Source organism: Helianthus annuus, chromosome 10 (assembly GCF_002127325.2).
Source record: "Helianthus annuus cultivar XRQ/B chromosome 10, HanXRQr2.0-SUNRISE, whole genome shotgun sequence".
Lineage (NCBI taxonomy): Eukaryota > Viridiplantae > Streptophyta > Magnoliopsida > Asterales > Asteraceae > Helianthus > Helianthus annuus.
Genome location: NC_035442.2, coordinates 181,087,857 through 181,110,278, shown reverse-complemented (window position 1 = coordinate 181,110,278; position 22,422 = coordinate 181,087,857). Strand labels below are relative to the sequence as shown.

At 36.3% G+C, this 22,422-nt stretch overlaps 2 protein-coding genes across 4 annotated transcripts; both read left to right on the top strand.

The window, feature by feature from the left end:
* Positions 1-2,640: 2,640 nt before the first annotated feature.
* LOC110887012 (eukaryotic translation initiation factor 3 subunit K) lies at positions 2,641-5,112 on the top strand. Its single transcript, XM_022134913.2, has 8 exons — positions 2,641-2,900; positions 3,605-3,661; positions 3,739-3,789; positions 3,991-4,053; positions 4,145-4,195; positions 4,367-4,433; positions 4,558-4,640; positions 4,708-5,112. Exons 1-8 carry the CDS (start codon positions 2,793-2,795, stop codon positions 4,891-4,893), a joined length of 666 nt encoding a protein of 221 aa, XP_021990605.1. The 5' UTR covers positions 2,641-2,792; the 3' UTR covers positions 4,894-5,112.
* Positions 5,113-13,991: 8,879 nt separating this feature from the next.
* On the top strand, positions 13,992-17,372 carry LOC110887011 (sucrose synthase). 3 transcript variants are annotated; one of them, XM_022134910.2, is made up of 7 exons: positions 13,992-14,143; positions 14,311-14,421; positions 14,516-14,797; positions 14,897-16,204; positions 16,298-16,861; positions 16,954-17,092; positions 17,174-17,372. In XM_022134910.2, exons 2-7 carry the CDS (start codon positions 14,324-14,326, stop codon positions 17,204-17,206), a joined length of 2,424 nt encoding a protein of 807 aa, XP_021990602.1. In that variant the 5' UTR covers positions 13,992-14,143; positions 14,311-14,323; the 3' UTR covers positions 17,207-17,372. The 3 variants fall into 3 exon arrangements, with proteins under 3 accessions (XP_021990602.1, XP_021990603.1, XP_021990604.1); XM_022134911.2 differs by having other exon boundaries at positions 14,079-14,149; XM_022134912.2 differs by having other exon boundaries at positions 14,112-14,130.
* The last annotated feature ends 5,050 nt before the right edge of the window (positions 17,373-22,422 follow it).

The window sequence follows — 22,422 nt, the reverse complement described above, 5'->3', positions numbered from 1 at the left end:
GGACAAATTAAGATTAATTACGAAGTCAAACCTTAATTACGACGGTTTGACTTTAAGCTAATTAACTAAGCAAAACTGAATTAAGGAAAGTTAAGGACACTTACAAAAGTCCTAAGTACGATTATAGATCCTAAGGAAGCTTGTTGCTGATCAGAGAAGCTCCAGAAATGAGTTTGAAGTGAGTTGCAAATGAATGACAAAATGTTGTAACTTTGTTCTTCTTATATAGTGAATTTAAATCCTTAGGATGATGCCAAATAACTCTACCATTGTCATGAGATCTTCCCAGGTGTCCCTATAATGCCAAAAACCAGTTGCAAGGCCCCTGATTTTCGAAAACCACTCATATAAGGTGGTGTAACTGGTTATACAGGCATCTGTCCAAAATTCTGCCCAGTTACAGGCCTTACGGACCGTAAGCCTTAGGCTTTGCGGTCCGTAACCACTTTTCAAAAACCATCGCCCAGGTCTGCTTCCTTACGGACCGTAAGGGCTTACCTTTGCGATCCGTAAGCTTTCATCAGAGGACAAATTCTTATGAACTTTTAGGCCTTGACCATGCATTCTTTACAACTCCGAATCTCATGCTTCCTTTTTAGTGTAGGGACCATAAAATCAGACTTTGCATGTCTAGCCATGCACTTACACATCTTGGATTCTTGTGGAAGGTCTTGCCATGAACTTGGATGGATTTGAATTCTTTTGAAAAGAATTGATCATACACCTTGTCGTAACATCATTTTAAAAACCCAATTCTTTGTAAATTGAATTTATTCATTATAGGAATAACCGGTTCTAAATAGATCAGATGTTTATCATACTGGTTAAGGTCTTGGGATTTATAATTAGGTCGCCCAGAGGTGTTTATTAACATGTCGACACTTTTAAATCCTACCATACATCCTTTAACTTGATCCGGGTTCATGACACGTGTCTTTATATTATTGGGTATGATTTTACGAGGTGTTACATCTTGATACTTGCGTGGTAACTATTGTTGTAGGAAAACTCAGCTAATGGCAGTTGAGCACCCCAACTTCCACCGAAATCTATCTCACGCGCTCGCAACGTATCCTCTAAAGTCTGAATGGTTCTCTCGCTCCTTCCTACTAAGCTTATCAGCAACAACATTGACTTTACCTAGGTGATAACGAATATCGTATTCGTAATCATTGAGTAATTCTAGCCAACACCGTTGTTTCATGTTGAGTTCCTTTTGATCAAAGATATGCTGGAGACTCTTTTGGTCAGTGTAAATGGTACATTTCCTTCCATACAGATAATGTCTCCAAATCTTCGAGGCAAACACGACTGCTCTTGACTCCAAATCATAAGTTGTGTAGTTATTCTCGTGCACCTTTAGTTGTCTGGATGCATAGGCTATCACTTTATCGTTTTGCATAAGCACGCATCCAAGGCCAAAACGTGACACATCACAATATACAACAAAAACGTGACGCATCATAATATACAACAAATCCATCATTTCCCTCGGGCAGGGATAGAAATGGTGCACTACACAACCTTCTTTCAACAACCGAAAAGCTTTATCCTGCTTTTCTGTCCAATCAAACTTCTTATCCTTCTGGGTCAATAGCGTCAATGCCTGCGCTAATTTGCAGAAATTTTCTATGAATCTCCGATAATACCCAACAAGTCCTAAGTATTGTCGCACCTCTGAAGGAGTCCTTGGCGTTTCCCAATTCTTAATCGCTTCAATCTTCGACGGATCCACATGGATACCTTTCTCATTTATGACATGTCCGAGAAAATGGGCTTCTCGAATTCCAAAATTCACATTTAGAGAATTTGGCATACAACTTTCCGTTCATCAGCAGCTCCAGAATCATCTTTAGATGTTGCTCATGATTTTCTTTGATTAGCGAATAGATAGGTATATCATCAATGAATACTATGACGAATTTATCCAAGTAGGGTCTGCACACCATGTTCATGAGATCCATGAACATTGTAGGCGCATTAGTTAAGCCAAAAGGCATGACTAAAACTCATAATGGCCTTAACGTGTTCTAAAAGCAGTATTCGAAACATCTTCATCAGCAATCTTTAACTCGTGATAGCCTGAACGCAAATCAATCTTCGAGTAGTAGCCGGATCCTTGCAATTGATCAAATAAATCACCAATTCTCGGTAGTGGGTACCGATTCTTGATAGTTAGTACGGTACAGATCCTTGTAATTGATCAAACAGATCACCAATTCTCTGTAGTACGGTACAGACTCAAAATAGTCGGGTGTCACATATTTCCATCTCATGTCACAAGAGTAGTTAGGCTTAGATGACAAAGACACCGTAAAATTGACATAAAATTCAAATTTCAAGCAAACTTGACCCACAAAGACCAATCCCTTATAGTCATTGCATAAATCTCCACAAAATAAAACACTAGAACACAACTCATTTACCAACTACCAATAAAAATGATATAAATAATAGGTTTATTTAGGCTCGCGAGCTCGATAAATGAAGCACGAGCTCATTTACTAAACAAGCTTATTTTTAGGTTCGGGCTCTACTCATAAACATAAGCTTGGCTCGTTTACTAGATAATTTACGTTAAGGCGGGTTCACATGATTCGTGAAAAGTAAATACTGGTAGTAGTGTAAGGGAAGATGGATATAGGTGTAGTCCAGTAGTAAGATAAGATGTGGCCCATTAAGAAGTCCAACCCTAAATAGATACCGTCGCCGCCTTCATCTTCATCTTCTAGTGCTGAAAGAAAGAAAGAAAAAAGCGTCCTCCGGTTGAAAGGAAAGGAAAGGAAGGGAAGATGGGAAGGGAGCAATCTCAAATGTCATACACCGTGGAGCAACTCGTTGCTGTCAATCCCTACAATCCTGACATCCTCCCAGATCTTGAAAATTACGTCAACGAACAGGTACTACCACACCACACCACACAGGCATATCATATGTTGATTATAGATCAACACAACATCCCCCCCTAACTTAGTCCAAACAAACCCTAGTTAGTCCCTTTTAGAAAAGAATTAGATGGAAATAACATCAATGCTTGTTTCATTCATACATATAACTGCCCTGCCTATCCCAAACACTCACCAGAGTATTAACAAGCTGCTAACTCATTTTCTGCACAGCCTATAAAGGATTACGGACATAGTAAATATTAACTAGGAGTTCAAATTGTAAACTATATGATCAACAACATGGTGAGGGTTGTATAGAAAGCACACATCTAGTCTAGGGAGGAGGCAAGAGGCCATTACTTTAAAGCTTTTTGTTAGTGACTATATATATATAGGTTACAAATAATGTATAGAGTTTATTTTTATATACAAGTTTTATTTGGGTACATGATAGAAACAAATGAGAATTATAAAAAGACTAGTATTTTTCTAAAATCAACTTTACAATGGAGTGCTACTTATAGTTTGGAATTCTGATGGTCTCTTTGAAAATTAGTTTGGTATATCTGCTTGCTTGCTTGCTGGTCACCGTTTAATAAGTCTTGCTCTGCTAAAGTAATATTCACCGTTTGATAAGTCTTGCTCTGCTAAAGTAATATTCCATGTGCGCTTTATTCAGTTTGTGTCTCACCTACATATTTTGTGGTTAAATTCAGGTTTCATTGCAGACGTACAGTTTAGATGCAAATCTTTGTCTTCTTCGCTTGTATCAGGTTATTCTAATTTGTACTTGTCATGAAATCTTGTTGGCATTGCATTATTTAAATGTGTTTTTCTGTATCTTACACAGTTTGAGCCAGAGAGGATGAGCACTCAGATCGTAGCTCACATTTTGATAAAGGTTTGAATTTGGTCATTTTATTATGTGGTATCCAATCCAAGATGATGAATCTTGCTTTCTTCTAAACACTAGCTGAAAGTAGCATCTGACAATGCACAACGATTCCCATACATGACAATTGGAAGCTTATATGAGACAACTCATCTAGCATTCTCCCATGCACAAGTGTTTTATCTCACATATTGTACCTTTATTATGTAGGCTCTTATGGCAATGCCTGCTCCAGATTTCAGCTTATGTCTCTTTTTAATCCCAGAGAGAGTGGTACATTCTATAATCGTCATGTATTCTTTTGACTGACTAAATGTTGAGGTAACATTTATAAGTTGTTACATGTTTCTTTTACAATTGTCAGCAAATGGATGAACAGTTCAAGACTCTTATAGTTCTCTCCCACTATTTGGAGGTATAATTTTCTCTTTAGTGAGACATCAAAACATAATGACAAGTGAATTTTATCTAGTTTTTGAAAACATTTAAAAACATATATACATCTCAAGTTTGTAGAACTATCTGCACTGGAATAAGACCTATAAATTTAGCATTGAAATGGTCTACCATTTGCTTTGGTATGCAGACTGCTAAATTTCGTCAGTTTTGGGATGAAGCAGCCAAAAACCGCCATATTCTTGAAGTTGTGCCAGGTATGTAGGCATTTGCTTTTTTAATGATAAGAAGCTCACCATGTGTGAATTTATCTGTGTCATTGTTTTTAGTCAAATCTGAAATTTGTATGATAAAAAAAAAAGAGTTTGTGTTTTAATTCAGGGTTTGAGCAAGCAATTCAAGAATACGCTGTTCACGTTCTGTCTCTGACGTACCAAAATGTCCCAAGATCTGTTGTTGCTGAGGTATTTGTTCTCGTAATTCATTCTTTATACTTTTGAGCTGGAGACTAAGTGGGTAACAACATTACAGGCAATTAATATTGAGGGGGTGTCTTTGGATAAGTTTATTGAGCAGCACGGTTGGATTGTGGAAGGCAAAGGCGAACTTGTGTCACTGCCTAGGAATGAGTTCAATCATCCTGAGCTGAGGAAGGCAAGTAGTGCCAACAGCATCCCGTTGGATCGTATTACTCGTATTTTCCCTCTTCTTGGTTAGCGTCTTTTTTATGTTAAATGGATTTTTTTCTATATTCTGCCTGGTTTGCTTTATGCAAAGATGTTATTTGTGTTAGATTCATCTTCAGCATTGTCCTCGGGGTCGTTTTGCATATTTTGTTTGGCCTGTATCTTGTTGATCTTTAGGGGCTCATTGGTAATCTTTTGGTTTTTTTATGCTTTCTTGTCTTGCAACCAAATCGAAATGCAGCTTTTGACATTGTGGTCGTTTTGCATATTCCTCTACTATCTTAAAGGCATTGCACCGAATGCAGCTTGACATTGAGGTCGTTATGCATATTCTTCTACCGTCTTAAAGGCATTGCACCGCCATTAATAAAATGCAGATTCCTTTGTATAAAAACTAAAGAATCAGAACTGTAACTGATGATTTGCAAGCGGATAGACCTAGATGATTTTGATAAAGATGCACGCACGATCAATCTGGGTTCGTTTTGTTCTGAACCCTCGGGCTATTAATCCTTTTCTCAATCCAGATTTAGCCATCATCAGTCCAGATTCTTCAACATTTTAACCCTAAAACGGTTTAACTAGACAACCAAAAAACTTGTTCTGTTAATACATTTATTATATATTTCAACATCCACAGATAACAATTATGGTTGTCACACTCTGGTCATTAAGAAGTAGAAACAAAACACAACTCAGAAAACTTCACTAATTGAATGGTCAAACAACACTGTAGCTTTCAAGGTATTTTTTCTTGTACCTTAAACATGAATTTGAAATCAAATCAGAGAAGAAAAGTGAAATCTTATAATATGGAGAACATATTCAAGAAAATATAACAGACTTCTTTTTAACGTAAATTTTATATTATGCTGCTACATTACATGATTATCCTTGTATATAACTAGCTACATGATTATATAACTTAGTACTACATGGGTTTTTATGTTCCAGTAAAAAAATGAAATTTGTGAGAACAATAAAAAAGAACATGATGAGAATACATAGTATTATTTAATTTATTAGTAAAAGGACAATTAAGTAATATAATAAAAAAAAGAGTAAATTGCCATTTTAGTCCCTGAGTTTTGTTCAAATTTGCCATTTTAGTCCAAATAGTTTTTTTTTGCCTCTGGGTCCCTGACTTTTACATTTTGTTGCCATTTTGATCATTTTGTCTAACTCCATCCAAAAACCCAGTTTGTAACAGGGGTATTTTGGGGATTTCCTTAAAAAATGTTTTCAGTTGCCATTTTGATCCAATTCCAAAAAGATTCCAAAAAATCAAAAAAATAATAAAAAATAAAAATAAATCTAAAAATAAAAAAAATCATAAAAATTCTAAAAAATTCTAAAAAATCTAAAAATAAAAAAATAAAAAAAAATCTAAAAAATCATAAAAATTCCAAAAAATCAAAAAAATTATAAAAAATCCAAAAATCATTAAATGTTTCGGCACGAACCGCTTCGACCCGTACCGTATCGAACCGAACCGTTTCAACCCGTACCGTATCGAACCGAACCGTTTCGACCCGTACCGTTTCGACCCGTACCGTATCGAACCGAACCGTTTCGAACCCGTACCATTTCGAACCGAACCGTTTCGACCCGTACCGTATCGAACCAAACCGTTTCGACGCGAACCGTTTCGAACCCGTACCGTATCGAACCGTACCGTTTCGACGCGAACCGTTTCGAACTCTACCGTTTCGACTCGTACCGTATCGAACCGAACCGTTTCGACGCGAACCGTTTCGAGCTCGACTGTTTCGACACGAACCGTTTCGACCGGTACCGTTTCGAACCCGAAGTGTTTCGACGCGAAGCGTTTCGACGCGAAGCGTTTCGACCCGTACCGTTTCGACGCGAACCGTTTCGAACCGAACCGTTTCGACTCGTACCGTATCGAACCGAACCGTTTCGAAGCAAACCGTTTCGATACGGTACGGGCTCGAAACGGTTCGCGTCGAAACGGTTCGATTCGATACGGTATGGGTCGAAACGGTTCGGTTCGAAACGGTTCGCGTCGAAACGGTACGGGTAGAAACCCTTCGCGTCGAAACGGTTCGGCTCGAAACGGTACGGGTCGAAACGGTTCGTGCCGAAACATTTAATGATTTTTGGATTTTTTAGAATTTTATGATTTTTTAGAATTTTTTTTATTTTTAGATTTTTTTTGAATTTTTTAGAATTTTTATGATTTTTTTTGATTTTTTTCGATTTTTTTTAATTTTTTTGATTTTTTGAAATTTTTTTGATTTTTTGGAATTGGATCAAAATGGCAACTGAAAACATTTTTTAAGGAAATCCCCAAAATACCCCTGTTACAAACTGGGTTTTTGGATGGAGTTAAACAAAATGATCAAAATGGCAACAAAATGTAAAAGTCAGGGACCCAGAGGCAAAAAAAAACTATTTGGACTAAAATGGCAAATTTAGACAAAACTCAGGGACTAAAATGGCAATTTAAAGATAAAATTTAAAAACACTCATGCGATGTACATGTAAGTTCTCACCGTCTTTTTTAAACGTCAATAACTTTTTATACGTAACTTTATTTAAAAAAAAAAATACACCATAATAACGAGTATTTTTTTTATCTTTAATATGAGTACCATATTGTTATACTTATGGCATGTTTGGCTAAGCTTTTTGAAACAACATATTAGCTTTTTGGAAAACTCAGTGTGGAGTGACTTATTGACTTATTGGTTTTTTCTCCTCGCATACACCCCTCATTGCCAAACATCATTTTGGAGCTTATGACTTTTCAAAAATTCAATAAGTCGATAAGTTGTTTCAAAAGGCTTAGCCAAACATGCCCTTATATAGAGAAAAAAAATCACGTTTCGATCAGATGTTTTAGTTCATGGTATTTTGTCTATGTTGTTTTAATTGTCTAGTGATTCAAGGCGTTGTGTTTTATAGTAAAACATCATGAACGTATATAAGACACCATAACATTGTAAATACCATTTACATTCAATCTTTCAATCTTGTTTTTTATAGTGTTTTATTTTAGAAATTCAAAATAGATTAAGATCCTTCTTACCTTTCTTATTTATTTATTTATTTATTTATTTTGAGCCTAATCCAGATGTCTATAACCTACTTTGTTATAAATAACCAATTAACTGATTGTTTTAAGCATAAATGATTTATGGGGCACGGTGAGGTACATGTCACCAAATTACAATATGGAGGGATTTGGATAAGGAACCTTGGTTTTTAAGCGTGATAAAGGTTGTAACCACTTATTTAGGTATCGTCCCCACCCCCACCCTCCCCTCCCTTGATTAGTGGCCTTTTTATTAAATTAATATTTAAAGTATCATTTTTATTTTTATATCTCACCATCAGGATATCATTATCGGTTAAAAAAGACACAAAGTCGATGATTATCTTTTAAATCCGTTAAAGTAAAAGTACTCACAGAATGACGAGGAGAAAAAACCTCTAGCGAGAGTTTATAATACTTTTTCCAACATAAATGTAGCTATCTTTTAAAAGATAAAAGACTTTTACTCGTATTGTTAAGATATTAAATGGTGATTAGAGTGTCTTTTGGGCTATTTAAATGATGTTGATATGTTCTATTTCCATTTTCTCATTCATTGTGATCACAAGGCTTTTTTTCGTTCCTTTTTAGTAAGGACCACATTAGGATAAATAAAAATAAACATAAAAAAATATATCATTATGTTTACAAATTAGGTTTAAAATTTAGAAGGAAATTCATATATCATTCTCTAAGTTTATAAAATGTCATAGTTTACCAAAACAGAATTTTTTAAAATCATTATATATAGATAGTCTGAAATTCATTGGGAAACACTAAAAAAATGGGAAACCGGAGAACACTCTTAAAAAATTAACTTAACATGTTAAAATTAATTTTTTTAAAATTTTTTCGCTTTCTTTTATAAATAGTTGTAGAAACACTTTTAATAAAAAAATTAAAAACTAAAAATATAAAAAAAACAGTTAAAAAAGGCTTAATTTTTCTTACCAAAATGATTTTTTATTGGAATAGTTTCTACCCATTTTTAAAAGAAAAAGCGTTGAAAAAAATTAAAAAAAATATTTTTAACACGTTAAGTTAATTTTATAAGGTATATTTTTTTAAACTGTATTTTAAACATTTTTTTAATATTTTTTAGTTTTCTATTTTTTATTAAAAACGTTTCTACATGTATTTATAAGGAAAAGCGTCAAAAAAAAAATAGAAAAAGTTGATTTTTAACATGTTAAGTTGTATTTTTAATAGTGTTTTCCGGTTCCCCACTTTTTCAGTGTTTCTCAATAAACCTTCCGTTATTATATATATTATTACTCTTCAAGCATGCTTTGAGAAAAAAAATTAGAATAACGTGTGATGTGGGTCCCTGAGGTTTGGGGGCGGCATTACATCTAGTCCTTGTAGAAAATTTTTGGATATCTGAGCCTCTGTTTGAAAAGCTCTACGCTTTGGGTCCCTCCGTTAAAATTTTGTTAGTTTGACTATTAGGTCAAGAGGTATTTTCATATTATAAATAAGCGACATTTTGTTGCTTTATGCTGTTGTGCCATATGCATGAGGGGTATTTAAAAAAAAAAGTTGATTTTTCATCCAAAGGTTTTTATCTTTTCATTTTAACCTCTTTGATTTTTTAGCTTTTAACCTAAAGTTTTTCATGTTTTGCAATTTAACCCTAACACTTTATTTTCAACTTTGGTCCTCTATAATTTTCATCTTTTGCAAGTTTTTCGTTTTACGTTTCGTTCGAAATAATGCGAGTCAACATGCCGCAACGTGTGTATGTGGTTGAACGTTTTTTTGTATGTTTTTCCCATTTTACAGGCCCGTCGCAACTAGGGGTGTAAACAAGCCCAGAGGCTCGAGAGCTACTCATGATCGGCTCGGTTAAAAGCTCGAACGAGTCGAGCCTTAACGAGCCCGAGCTCGAGCCTGAAATAGAGCTCGTTTAGTTATCGAGCCCGAGCTCGAGCCTGAAATACAAAGCTCGTTTAGGCTCGCGAGCTAGCCCAAACGAACCTAAACAAAATTTTAGTTTTTTATATATATATAATATAATAATGATGATGATAACATTGGTGAGCCGAGCTCGAGCCGAGCTTTGGCTCACTTAATCGCTGTTGAAATGAGCTCGAGCCGAGCTTTTAGCTCATTTGAGATTGTTCTCGAAATAGCTCGAGCCGAGCTCGAGCTTTGGGTTTTACTCGCGAGCCGAGCTCGAGCTCAGAGAAGTAGGCTCGAACCGAGCCGAGCTCGAGCTCGAGCTTCATAAATACATTACGAGCCGAGCTCGAGCCTAGTTGGGCTCGGACTCGGCTCGTTTACACCCCTAGTCGCAACGCGTTAATTATTCTATGTTTGACAAGTTCGTTCCAATGCGTGGGGTCCTAAATCGACTTAGTTTTTTTGTTTCTACATTTTACATTTTGGTCTAATTTTTTCGCACTAACACGTCCCAACAGGTGTGCATGATTCAGTGATTTTACGTCTGTTTTTCGTTCAGTGTTATTTTTTTTTACGAGCTCTTATGTTGTTTGTGGTGTGGCATTGGGGCTACTTGGCGATTGTACAAACGTTTTTAACCTATTAAATTTTTTACTAAAAATATTTTGTTTCGAGTTTACCCCTATACTTCTTTTACTTAGGGCATGTTTGGCTAAGCTTATTTAACTCAAAAAGGACTTTTGGGAAAAGGACTTATTGACTTATGACTTTTTGAAAAGGAGTTTTTAAAAAAAGTGTTTGAATTAGCTTATTAGGTGAGAAAAACTAAAATTACTAAAAAGGACATTCTTCATATTGAAAAGTTGTTTGGTAGGGGGTAAAAAAGTTGTTTGGTAGGGGGTAAATTTGTAATTGTGTTGAAAATCTCTAAAAAGTCACAAATTTCTAACTTTTCTAAAATGACTTTTTCTCTCTATTGAAAAGTTGTTTTGAAATGGACTTTTCAATTAGCCAAACAATATTTTGACTTATTGGCTTTTTAAAAAAGCCAATAAGTCAATAAGTTGATTCAAAAAGCTTAGCCAAACATGCTCTTAAAAAAAACTATTTTTACGTGCATATTTTTATTTACGTGTTAGTATGAATTCGATTTGCTCTATTTGTCATAAACTTTTTTCTGGAAACGAGTCAAATCAAATATAATACTTTTTGTCAAAAAAACATTTTTTACGTGCTTACTTTTATGTACGTTTCAGTATAAATTCAAGTTTTTGTATGTTTTAACGTAAACTTTTTTTGGGAAATGAGTGAGATCAAATTTAATACGTTTTTGTGTTTATTTTATGAATTTTTCGTTAATTTTGTTTCAAAACGAGTGGAGTCAAATTGTGGTTTCTTTTTCTTTTTTCTCTTGTTTTCAAAAGTTCTAATTATTCTCTTTTAATTATACGTGTTTGCTTTTCCGTTATACCCGTTACGTTTTCTATAATATGTCTAAATGCACGTTTTCATATGGTTAACGCATTAGATAACGTTTGGACCAATCCATTCAATGTTGCGATGTACCCGCGCCGCAACGCATGAGGGTCTTATTGCTAGTTTTAGTAATTTCATAATATTAAAAAGAGTAAACTGCCAAAATGGTCCCGAAGGTTTGATCACTTTAATGAAGAGCAAAATAGTCTTTTTAACGCTTTATTATAAGTAATATACCACCGCAACGCGTGAGCATATAACCTAGTTTATATCAAGAGTTAAAAAAAAACACTAAAAAAGGAAGATTTGTATTACATGTAATAACAATTCACGTTCATTCACTTTTCCCCACTTGATAGTTGCTTCACTTGAAAGAATCAATCATGCAATCTATGGTTACGGCATCACCTTCTTAACCAATAAATTTAAACACAAAGGAAAATTAACAAAGTTGAACCTCTTTGTTAAACAACATATATAAAACCCAAAATAGTTTATCAAAATTCCCCCAATCAACAACAAGCACCACAAATATTTATTGATTTGTTTATGTTGGCTAAAGTTATATTGAAAAAAAAAACAACTTGTGATAATAGATCGGTAATTTTACATTTGAACTCTACTTAGCTTATAATTTGAATGTGGAATGTCTCCGTTGGTACCAACTCATTACTAATGCATTGTTCAGTGAAATGGATGAATTTGTGTAAAGAAAAATGTCGCCTTCAGTCTATATAATATTGTTGTATATTGCTGTCACACGTACTACTCAGTCTATATATAAAAAGCTTAACATCTTGTTTATATTTCAGAATTAAACCAACACGTAATTAACCTGTCTGTCACGGAGGTTTGCATGAATTCGTATTTCAGAAACAATATGCTGTGAGCTTTTTGGTGTAAGTTGATGCGAGGTTTTAATTTTGTTGGGTATTGACGTGTTTAAGCTCATAGGATTGGTGGAAGCGTCCACATGGCATAGAAGTTTGAACATGTGGAAATTAAATTAAAATTTTATTAATTATTAAACAATATTCATGCAAAACCGGATTTTGTATACTGCTCATGGTTTTGGATGTGCACATGGTTTTTGGAATTTGTGGGCTCCCTGGCTATTACTTGTACCCCTATTTCTACCAACAAGTGTCCTTTTTTCCCTGTTTCATTTTTAATTTAATACAGCATAAACAAAAGAATAAATTACGTTATGTTGTTTTAGTGGTCTTGACCACTTAAAAAAGGCTAAAATCAGAAAGTTTAACGCTGTGAGTCTTTAACCGTTCATTATAACATTTTGAGTCTTTGTGTTTTAGTAATTTTAACTACTTGAGTTCAAATCAAAAGTATAAGTGTTAAAAATTAGACTTAAAACATTATAAAATAAGCAATTAGAGACTCGGGATATTAAACTTTTTGATTTTAGATTCAAATGATTAAAACCACTATTTAAAACTACGGCATGCGATTAAAAAAATAAATTAGTGTTGCAACTTGCAACGAATAGCAAAAAGTATGTATTAATCAATTGTATGATATCCATGTATACCTTTAATTTTAATATAAAAAGAAAAACAACGGTGGAAAACACCAACCGTGGTTCTCCTGTTGTATGTATGGTCAGACCACAGTTAAGAGGACTTTCTATTTGACCGACTATTAAACATCATAACTAGCTATTTGTTTATCTATTATTTCTTCCACTTACTAATTAAATAAGTGCAAGTGTTTGTTTTGCATCCAATTAATTATGAAAACAGAGATACCTGCATGCCATAGGTTTCAACTTGCGATATTTTTCCTTTACTTCTTATTTTTAATTCATAACATGAATTTTCTGTTATTTAACTAATACTCTTAATTAAAACTTTTTTTTTAAGTGTTAAATGTCATTTTAGTCCTTGTGGTTTGGGCCATTTTACCAGTTTAGTTCAAAGGTTTTATTTTTAACCTGTGTGTCCAAAAAGGTTTCACAGTTGCCATTTTAGTTCACTGGGTTAACTTCATCCATTTTTTCTGATAACGAGAAGGCCAATTCGGTCATTTTATATGGTTGAATTGCCCTTTTAGTTGACAGAATTACATACAAAATGACCGAATTGACATTCTCGTTAACAGAAAAAATGGATGAAGTTAACCAAGTGGACTAAAATGGCAACTGTGAAACCTTTTTGGACCCACAGGTTAAAAATGAAACCTTTGGACTAAACTGGCAAAATGGCCCAAACCACAGGGTCTAAAATGCATTTAACTCTTTTTTTAAAAAAACGAATTCACCTGCAAAAGAACGATTTTTATAATTATGTGGTTCTAAATGAAACATTGAATTTTAATTTAAAATTGAAAGGAGTATAAAAGGTAGGATGTAACCCATAGTGACTAAAGCAGCACAATTAAGCCTACGAAAATGACCATGTATACAAAACAAGCAACATTACATATCCCCCTCTTTTTTTTTTTAAATACCATTTTTGTATACTTTTCAAATTATAGGTAGAAAACATGTTTTATATATATTATAACTAGTGAAACTAAAATTTTTGATTGTAGAAAAAAGTGTGTTAGTATTTTGGATGGAAAAAAGCAAGTGATATTGATTTGGGAATTAAATAATGAGTGTCGTACGTAAGATAGAATTTGATAAAGAAGACATCAATCATGTGACGATGGAAAAGAAGACGTAAATTAAAAAAAAAAAAAAAAAAGAAAGAAAAAGGGAGGGTGAGCGCGTGTCTTCCAGTCCTATATAATCTCAGCCTTCCACCCTTTTCTCTTCACATCTCATTTCTATTCAATTCATTCCGTCATCTCTTTCCTTTCGTTTCGTTTCGTGAAGTAAGTAAAAAAGGTAGTGGTATGCTTCTCTTCTTCTTCTTCTTCACCATTCTTTTCTATTTCTATTTCTGAAGTTAGATCATCTACATTACCTCCCTTGCTGCTGCAATTCATATAATATAAATGTTAGGTAAGTGGATGATTAAAGCCATCGACTTAATTATTCTTTGTTGCTTGCAGTTGTTGATCGATCATGGCCGAACGTGTTTTGACCCGTGTTCACAGTCTTCGTGAGCGCCTCGACTCTACTCTGGCAACCCATCGTAATGAAATCCTCATGGTTCTTTCAAGGTACCAACCAACCACCATATCATCTTAATTACTTGTTAATTCATCATTTCATTTAGGGGTATTGATTGATTGGTGAATGAAATTTCACTTTCAGGATCGAAAGCCATGGCAAAGGAATATTGAAGCCTCACCAACTGATGTCTGAGTTTGAAGAGATCTGCAAGGAGGATCAGAGCAAACTCCACGATGGCGCCTTTTATGAAGTTCTGAAATGCACGCAGGAAGCAATCGTGCAGCCTCCATGGGTGGCGCTTGCCATTCGTCTCAGGCCTGGTGTCTGGGAATATGTAAGAGTCAACGTCAACGCCCTCGTCGTCGAGGAGTTGAGTGTTCCCGAGTATCTTCACTTCAAAGAAGAACTGGTTGATGGAGGAGCGTAAGTAGCCACAACCAACCAACCAACAATGACTAATTATTATTACATTTTAATTTAATTTTTATTAATGAAGGTGGTGGTTTAATTTGTCTTGTGCAGGTCGAATGGCAACTTCGTGCTGGAGCTGGACTTTGAGCCTTTCACCGCATCCTTCCCCCGGCCCACCCTGACCAAGTCTATTGGGAACGGGGTGGAGTTCCTCAACAGGCATCTCTCTGCTAAAATGTTTCATGACAAGGACAGCATGCACCCTCTCCTCGATTTCCTCCGAACCCACCACTGCAAGGGCAAGACTATGATGCTCAATGATCGCATCCAAAACCTCAACTCTCTCCAGTCTGTCTTGAGGAAGGCCTCCGAGTACCTTTCCACCCTCGATGCAGCAACTCCATACTCTGACTTTGAACATAAGTTTCAAGAGATCGGCCTCGAGAGAGGTTGGGGTGACAAAGCAGAGCGTGTCATGGAGATGATCCAGATGCTGCTGGACCTTCTGGAGGCCCCTGACGCCTGCACTCTCGAGAAGTTCCTTGGAAGAATCCCTATGGTTTTCAACGTGGTCATTCTCTCCCCCCACGGTTACTTTGCCCAAGAAAACGTTTTGGGCTATCCCGACACCGGTGGTCAGGTGGTTTACATTCTGGACCAAGTTCCTGCTTTGGAGCGTGAGATGCTCAAGAGGATCAAGGAGCAGGGGCTTGATATTGTTCCTCGCATTCTCATTGTAACAAGGCTTCTCCCTGATGCGGTAGGAACCACCTGCGGGCAGCGTCTTGAGAAGGTGTTCGGGGCAGAGCACTCTCATATTCTCCGAGTCCCCTTTAGAACTGAAAAGGGAATTCTTCGTAAATGGATCTCTCGCTTTGAGGTGTGGCCCTACATTGAGACTTTCACCGAGGATGTCGCCAAAGAAGTCACTGCAGAGCTGCAAGCCAAACCGGATTTGATCATTGGAAACTACAGTGAGGGCAACCTGGTTGCCTCTTTGCTAGCCCACAAGTTGGGTGTCACCCAGTGTACCATTGCCCACGCCCTGGAGAAAACCAAGTACCCTGATTCTGACATCTACTGGAAGAACTTTGAGGAAAAGTATCATTTCTCTTCTCAGTTCACAGCCGACCTTATTGCCATGAACCATACCGACTTCATCATCACCAGTACTTTCCAAGAGATCGCTGGAAGCAAGGACACGGTTGGACAGTATGAGAGTCACACAGCCTTCACAATGCCCGGACTCTACAGGGTGGTCCATGGGATAGATGTTTTTGACCCCAAGTTCAATATTGTTTCTCCTGGTGCTGACATGGGGATCTACTACTCTTATACCGAGAAAGACAAGAGGCTCACAGCACTCCACCCTGAAATTGATGAGCTTCTCTTCAGTTCTGTTGAGAACGAAGAACACCTGTACGTTTTTTTTCTTTTTTTATAAATACTTACATACATACATACATGCATGTCCTCCTATTTATTAATTAACAAATGTATGTATGCCTGCAGATGCGTGCTGAAAGACAAGAACAAGCCAATCCTCTTCACTATGGCTAGATTGGACAATGTGAAGAACTTGACAGGACTGGTGGAGTGGTATGCCAAGAATGAGCGCCTTCGTGAGCTGGTGAACCTTGTGGTGGTGGGTGGCGACAGAAGGAAGGAGTCCAAAGATCTTGAAGAGCAGGCCCAGATGAGGAAGATGCACGAGCTGATTGAGACCTACAAGCTGAATGGCCAGTTTAGATGGATTTCTTCACAGATGAACAGAGTGAGGAACGGGGAGTTGTATCGTGTGATTGCAGACACCAGGGGAGCATTTATCCAGCCTGCATTTTACGAGGCGTTTGGGTTGACAGTGGTGGAGGCCATGACCTGCGGCTTGCCCACCTTTGCAACGCTTCATGGTGGCCCTGCTGAGATCATTGTTCATGGGAAATCTGGGTTCCACATCGACCCCTATCACGGGGACCAGGTCACCGAGTTGCTTGTGAATTTCTTTGAAAAAACCAAACAAGACCCTTCTCATTGGGAGGCTATATCCAAGGGTGGCCTACAGCGTATCCAGGAGAAGTAAGCAAGCAACTACCTATTGAATTCTTAATTTATAGTAAACAATAAACATTAAAGATGAGTGATGAATGCGTGTTTGGTTTGTTTTGTAGATACACATGGCAGATCTATTCGGACCGGTTGTTGACGCTTGCTGGAGTTTATGGATTCTGGAAGCATGTATCAAAGCTTGACAGGCTTGAGATCCGTCGATATCTTGAAATGTTTTATGCTCTCAAGTACCGCAAACTGGTAAGCCTCTTCTACTATTTAACAACGAAGAAGATGAATGTGTATGTGATTAATCATATCTTATGTTGGTGTATATTCCAGGCTGAATCTGTTCCGTTGGCTGTTGATCAGTAAGTAAGCGAGGTGAGGGTGGGATGGTCAAGCGGAGTTGTGCTCCTCGTTTAAATATATATTATGATGTATAATAAAGAGAACATTTTGCTTGTGTGTGTTCTCATTTCATCGCCATGCCATCCAGTTGTGTAATCGAAATCTGTCATCAATTTTTTTGTTGCTAATCTCTCTCTATCTCTACACATACACACACAAAAGTTCTCCAACATAATAAACTAGTTTTATACCCTTCCCAGTATAGTATACAGGTAGCATAACGAAATGAGTTAATTACTGTTTTCGTCCCTGTGGTTTGTCAAAAATCACTATTTCAGTCCATTAGTTTAAAAATTATAGAAAGCTTATAAACATTATATTTCTTTCTTTTAGTCTGCTACCTTCACAATTTGGCAATTATTTCCGAATTCTATTACTCCCCCTAAGCTCAAATCAAGATTATGATTCGATGATGCATTCATTGCTGACGGGGTTATTCGAACATTCTGAAAAGAGAGAAATATTCAAGAATATATTAACCGAAAAATGTAAGCATGTACAACATAGTTTTGTTTGAAAATAAATGTTATCAGTGGATTTGAGCTCATCTTCTTAAGTCTTGGAGAAAATTTTGATTGAAAATAAATGTTACCAGTGGATTTAACCGAAAAATGTAAGTAGCTTTATTATAAACCCTAAATAAATAAGAACTATTGTTTTTACTTCGAGTATTTATTTGTCATAGCACGGTTTATTGTACGACTTCTAAATCAATCATTTGTGTTCGTCTTTTATTTACAAAATCATGTTTGTCAGATTTGATAGTATAAAACTACCTGGTTAACATACTAACATATCTCAAATCTCGCTGTTTAACATCTTTAACAAACATGTAACCATAGATACAACAATGAACAAATGTATACCTTCAAACAAAAATAGCAGTTATAAAAGCGTGCCTGCAACGGGTTTATACATAAGTTTCTTTGAAAAAAGACTATAAAGGATCAAGTGCTAAGATAAATCTGAGGAATTTTGTAAAACAGTGGATAATATGAGAAACATGTAATCACTTTCAGATCAAATTATTTCGGTGGTTCTCCCGAATAATCCAATCGGATACAACTTAGAATTTTGAGAACAAGAACTAGTATGTGTGTATGAGAATTCGTATGAACCAGATCTCTGCAACCAAAGAGGAATTTCGAATTTGGGGATTTTCCTGGTAACTGCCTCTTGGCTCTACCCCTTGGACCCTGCTTCCAGACGCTACCCCAAACCCCCACCAAGGGGACGTTGCCCCCTTGGAACCTCATTAGGGGCTCCGCCCGAACCCTTAGAATTATAACCACTCAAACAAGCGTGCACTCCCGCACCTCCTAACTTTTTTGATGTGCATTACAATTCACTTTGGTCACCAAGTTAATCCCGCAATACTAAAATATCCAACTAAATTTGATCTAGAGTAAAAGTAAATCAAAATGCATTTCATACAAGTCTGGAGAAGATAAGAAAAAACTACATACGGGGGTATGATACCCATTAAATAACCAAAGGAAAAATTACACTTTTCGTCCTTTATGTTTGTATCAGATTGCAATGGATAGCCTTTAACTTCAATAATTACAGCCACAGTCCTTTATTTGTAAAACTCATTACACTCTACGTCCTTTAACACTAACCCAGTTAAATTTATTAGTTAAGTCTGATCATGTGCAAGGCACATGAGTGTAGTTTAGTCATTTTATGTTACCCAATCATTTAAAAGTATATATAAATGAAACCCTAACATTTTGTCATCCATCTTCTTCTCCACTTGACACAACCACCAACCGTCTCTGTCTCTATTCTCACGCAAACACCCCCTCAGCTGCAAAAAGAAAAGGTGGAGGGTTTATATTTATTTTATTCAACAATTTGGACGAATAGGGAAAAAAAAGGTTTTAATTTGTACTATAAAAGATCATATGGGAGAATTAAAAAAGGGGGACTACTGCCATAGGAGATCGAACGAACAGGAAAAAAAATGGATAGATTGAAGGGTTGCAAAAGATTGAAGATCTAGCTTAGCGGTTCTCACGCAAACACCCCCTCAGCTGCAAAAATCATGGATCAACAGCTTGAACCTCCAAGAAGCCGGCGACGATGAAGCAGATTGACGACGGGAATACCAAGAAGCCGGCGACGATGAAGCTGATTCCGGCGATGATGAAGCAGATTCCGGCGATGATGAAGCAGATTCCATTACCGGGACACTTTCGCACCGGAGGTGCGACTCTCACAATCTCCATCATCTTCGTAACTGATTGAGTACAGGTTTTTACAGAGTGAAATTGATGATTGATTTTAGGGGCTTTTCTGTGATGGAATTCGGTGGTGGTGGACTTGGTGGTGGTGGTTGCCGGATACTACTGTGATGGTGGAGGTGGTTGAAGAGAGAGAAAGTGGGAGAGAGATGGAGAGATAGGTTCGTTGAAGAGGTTGGTTGCCGGACACTACTGCAGCGATGACGTAACGGTGGTGGCAGGTGGTGGTGGCAGGTGGTGGTGAGTTTGGTTGGGGAAGAAGGGTTGAGAGTGATAGAGATGAGATCTCAGATCTGATATTGATATGTGTTATATATATATATATATATATATATTTGTTTATTGTTTTTTATTAAAATATTTTTAATTTAATTTAATTGGTTAAAAGACTAAACTACCCTTATGTGATATCACTTAACTGAAAATTTTAATTGGGTTAGTGCTAAAGGACCTAGGGTGTAATGAGTTTTGCAAATAAAGGATTGTAACTGTAATTATTGAAGTTAAAGGTCATCCATTGCAATCTGATACAAACATAAAGGACGAAAAGTGTAATTTTTCCATAACCAAATTTTATTTGTGCCAAACAACAGCTTAATCTATTTAACTTGTACAATTTCACTGTACAATAAACCTCTCCCATACTTGGGTTTGCTGTGTGTGCTGACATCAGCTAAACCAAATACTTATTGGGCGTAGTATATATAACATTTAAGTAATGAAGCTTGAGAAGAAAGCATAGCGTGAGAAAAGCAAATAGTCTTCATCATTCTGCAATGATGTAATTAATATGATTATAACAGCAGACCACCCATTTTGATACCTTTTTTTTCCTATAAAAAGACCCATTTCAAAGTTAGCTCGTTACTCAACCATCTGTTTTCCAAGCTTAGCGGTAATAATAAATCTGTTCTCGTAATGAATTAAAGAAAGTACCAATACTTACATAATTAACATCATAAGGCACTATCTTCCTAATTCTTCCAGGCCACTATTCGCAACAATGTTCAACTCAGTTGCTGGATTATCATTGGATCCAGAACTTGAAGCAATTGGCATAGGCATGGGCTGTTGTTCAGCCCCATCAATATCCTAAAACTTCTCGAGCACCCTCATGCGCATACGCTTTCTTCAACAACTCTCCACATTCAGCAATCAATACGCCATTTAAAAAAAAAACGCACACAACAGAGTTTTAGCAACAAAAACTTTACTTAAATTTCAACAACCCCGCCCCTCTATGCAAAGTTATCATAAACTAAAACAAGTGTGGTTGTAGCTGCAAGAATTTCAACATCTGTTCTTCAATTGTACCATGCATGCATAGCCAAAGTTTCTACATGGATAGGACACGTAGCACCCATCCTGTGAGCCCGACTGATCACCTGCTCTGCTCCTCCACGCTGACAAATTCCAAAAAGAAAAATCACTAGAATGCTACTTCTCAGAAGAGCTAGGGATGCAAAATTGAACAGCTGAGCCAAAAAGCAAACATTTTTTTCAACACTGTACAAATGCCTTGTATACTTGGATGCAATTATAAAACTATCACATTACAATAACAATCTACAAGTGGTAATTCAACCCATTTACTTATGAAATATGAATGGATATGGTTATGTTTATCACAAACAGCTCGAATACAAAATTTAGCTACAATACCCTGGTGAAATGGGTTGAAAGTTGCCCCCCAAGTCTACCTTTCATGCATACAACCTCTTCATTTGATTAAAAGATTGATTTTTTTAATATAATAACAACGTCACGTTGGTAATTATATATATATATGGAACCCATTAAGTGGAAGTTACTGTTGAAATCAATATCATCCGTTCGATTATGCTGAGATTAAATCTGAGCCGTATAAACTCTTAATTTTAACCGCTGTTGACATCAGTTCTGAGCAGCACCATCCCACGTTTGAGCAGTTTTTTTGTCCATGTTCCTACATAACTGAACCGAACAGCAGTTAAATCCATTTTTTTGGCAGTTCAGTTAATCCATCCCACGTTCAGTTTTTCTGTCCATGGATTTAACTGAACGTTTGAGCAGTTTTTCTGTCCACTACCCATTTTTTTATGTCCATGTTCTGTTTGAGCAGTTTCTGTCCATGTTTTTGGCAGTTCAACACCAAAAAAAAGGGTAGTGGTGGATTTAACTGCTCAGTTCCTAAAAAAAAAAGGGGTAGTGGTGGTACCTGCTGCAGTTGTGTTCTATATAAAGAGAACTTGAGAAGCAGTCTTCATCGTTCACTCATTTTTTATCTGAAATAATCACAGCATGGATCACTCACCACCAAAGCCATCAGTTATGCCCAAAGACCAGCCTGCTGGACACTGTAACATGCAAATGAAGCAGGTTAACACATTTATTTCCATTGGCTATTGTTTCTTTTTAAATACTAAATTTTAGTAAACTGCAGAAGCTTCGAAATGGTGCTGAAATAATCAAAAGCGACCAGTTCAGATCAGACAAGGTTCTTTCTATTCCATTTTAATCTGCGATTAATACGTACCATACTTTCTGAATTCGTATTCTTCTTTGTGTAGGCAGGCACCAGCTGGAGTCGAAGAGGCACAATATGGCGAAACGCCTAACCTGCAAGTGAAGGTTGCATTCATTATAAGTTGTACGCTATTTTCTTTTTGTTTTGTTTTGTTTACGTTTATCCTGTGTTCAGCATAATTTGTTTTACTTTTAAATAAAAATATATTTTTACGTACCAAAAATAAAAATATACGTTTATACCTGTGACAGTAACGCTGAAGTTCTGGTGGCAAATTCTGCAAGATGCCTTACCAGTCAACTTCTTCATATCACTGCAACTAAAACAAGCATCAAATGTAAGCTTTGATGTTAGACGCTCATACAACATGGTGTAAGAGTAAGATTCAGAAAACAAATTAAATAAAAAATTCAAGCAAGGATATCGGT

Bases quoted from the DNA above. Each gene is read 5' to 3' on its own strand.
- LOC110887012 (XM_022134913.2), top strand. From the start codon at position 2,793: ATGGGAAGGGAGCAATCTCAAATGTCATACACCGTGGAGCAACTCGTT. The intron at 2,901-3,604 runs GTACTACCACAC...GGTTAAATTCAG, and splicing joins AAAATTACGTCAACGAACAG to GTTTCATTGCAGACGTACAG. The intron at 3,790-3,990 runs GTTTGAATTTGG...TTTATTATGTAG, and splicing joins TAGCTCACATTTTGATAAAG to GCTCTTATGGCAATGCCTGC.
- LOC110887011 (XM_022134910.2), top strand. From the start codon at position 14,324: ATGGCCGAACGTGTTTTGACCCGTGTTCACAGTCTTCGTGAGCGCCTC. The intron at 14,422-14,515 runs GTACCAACCAAC...TTTCACTTTCAG, and splicing joins ATCCTCATGGTTCTTTCAAG to GATCGAAAGCCATGGCAAAG. The intron at 14,798-14,896 runs GTAAGTAGCCAC...TGTCTTGTGCAG, and splicing joins GAACTGGTTGATGGAGGAGC to GTCGAATGGCAACTTCGTGC.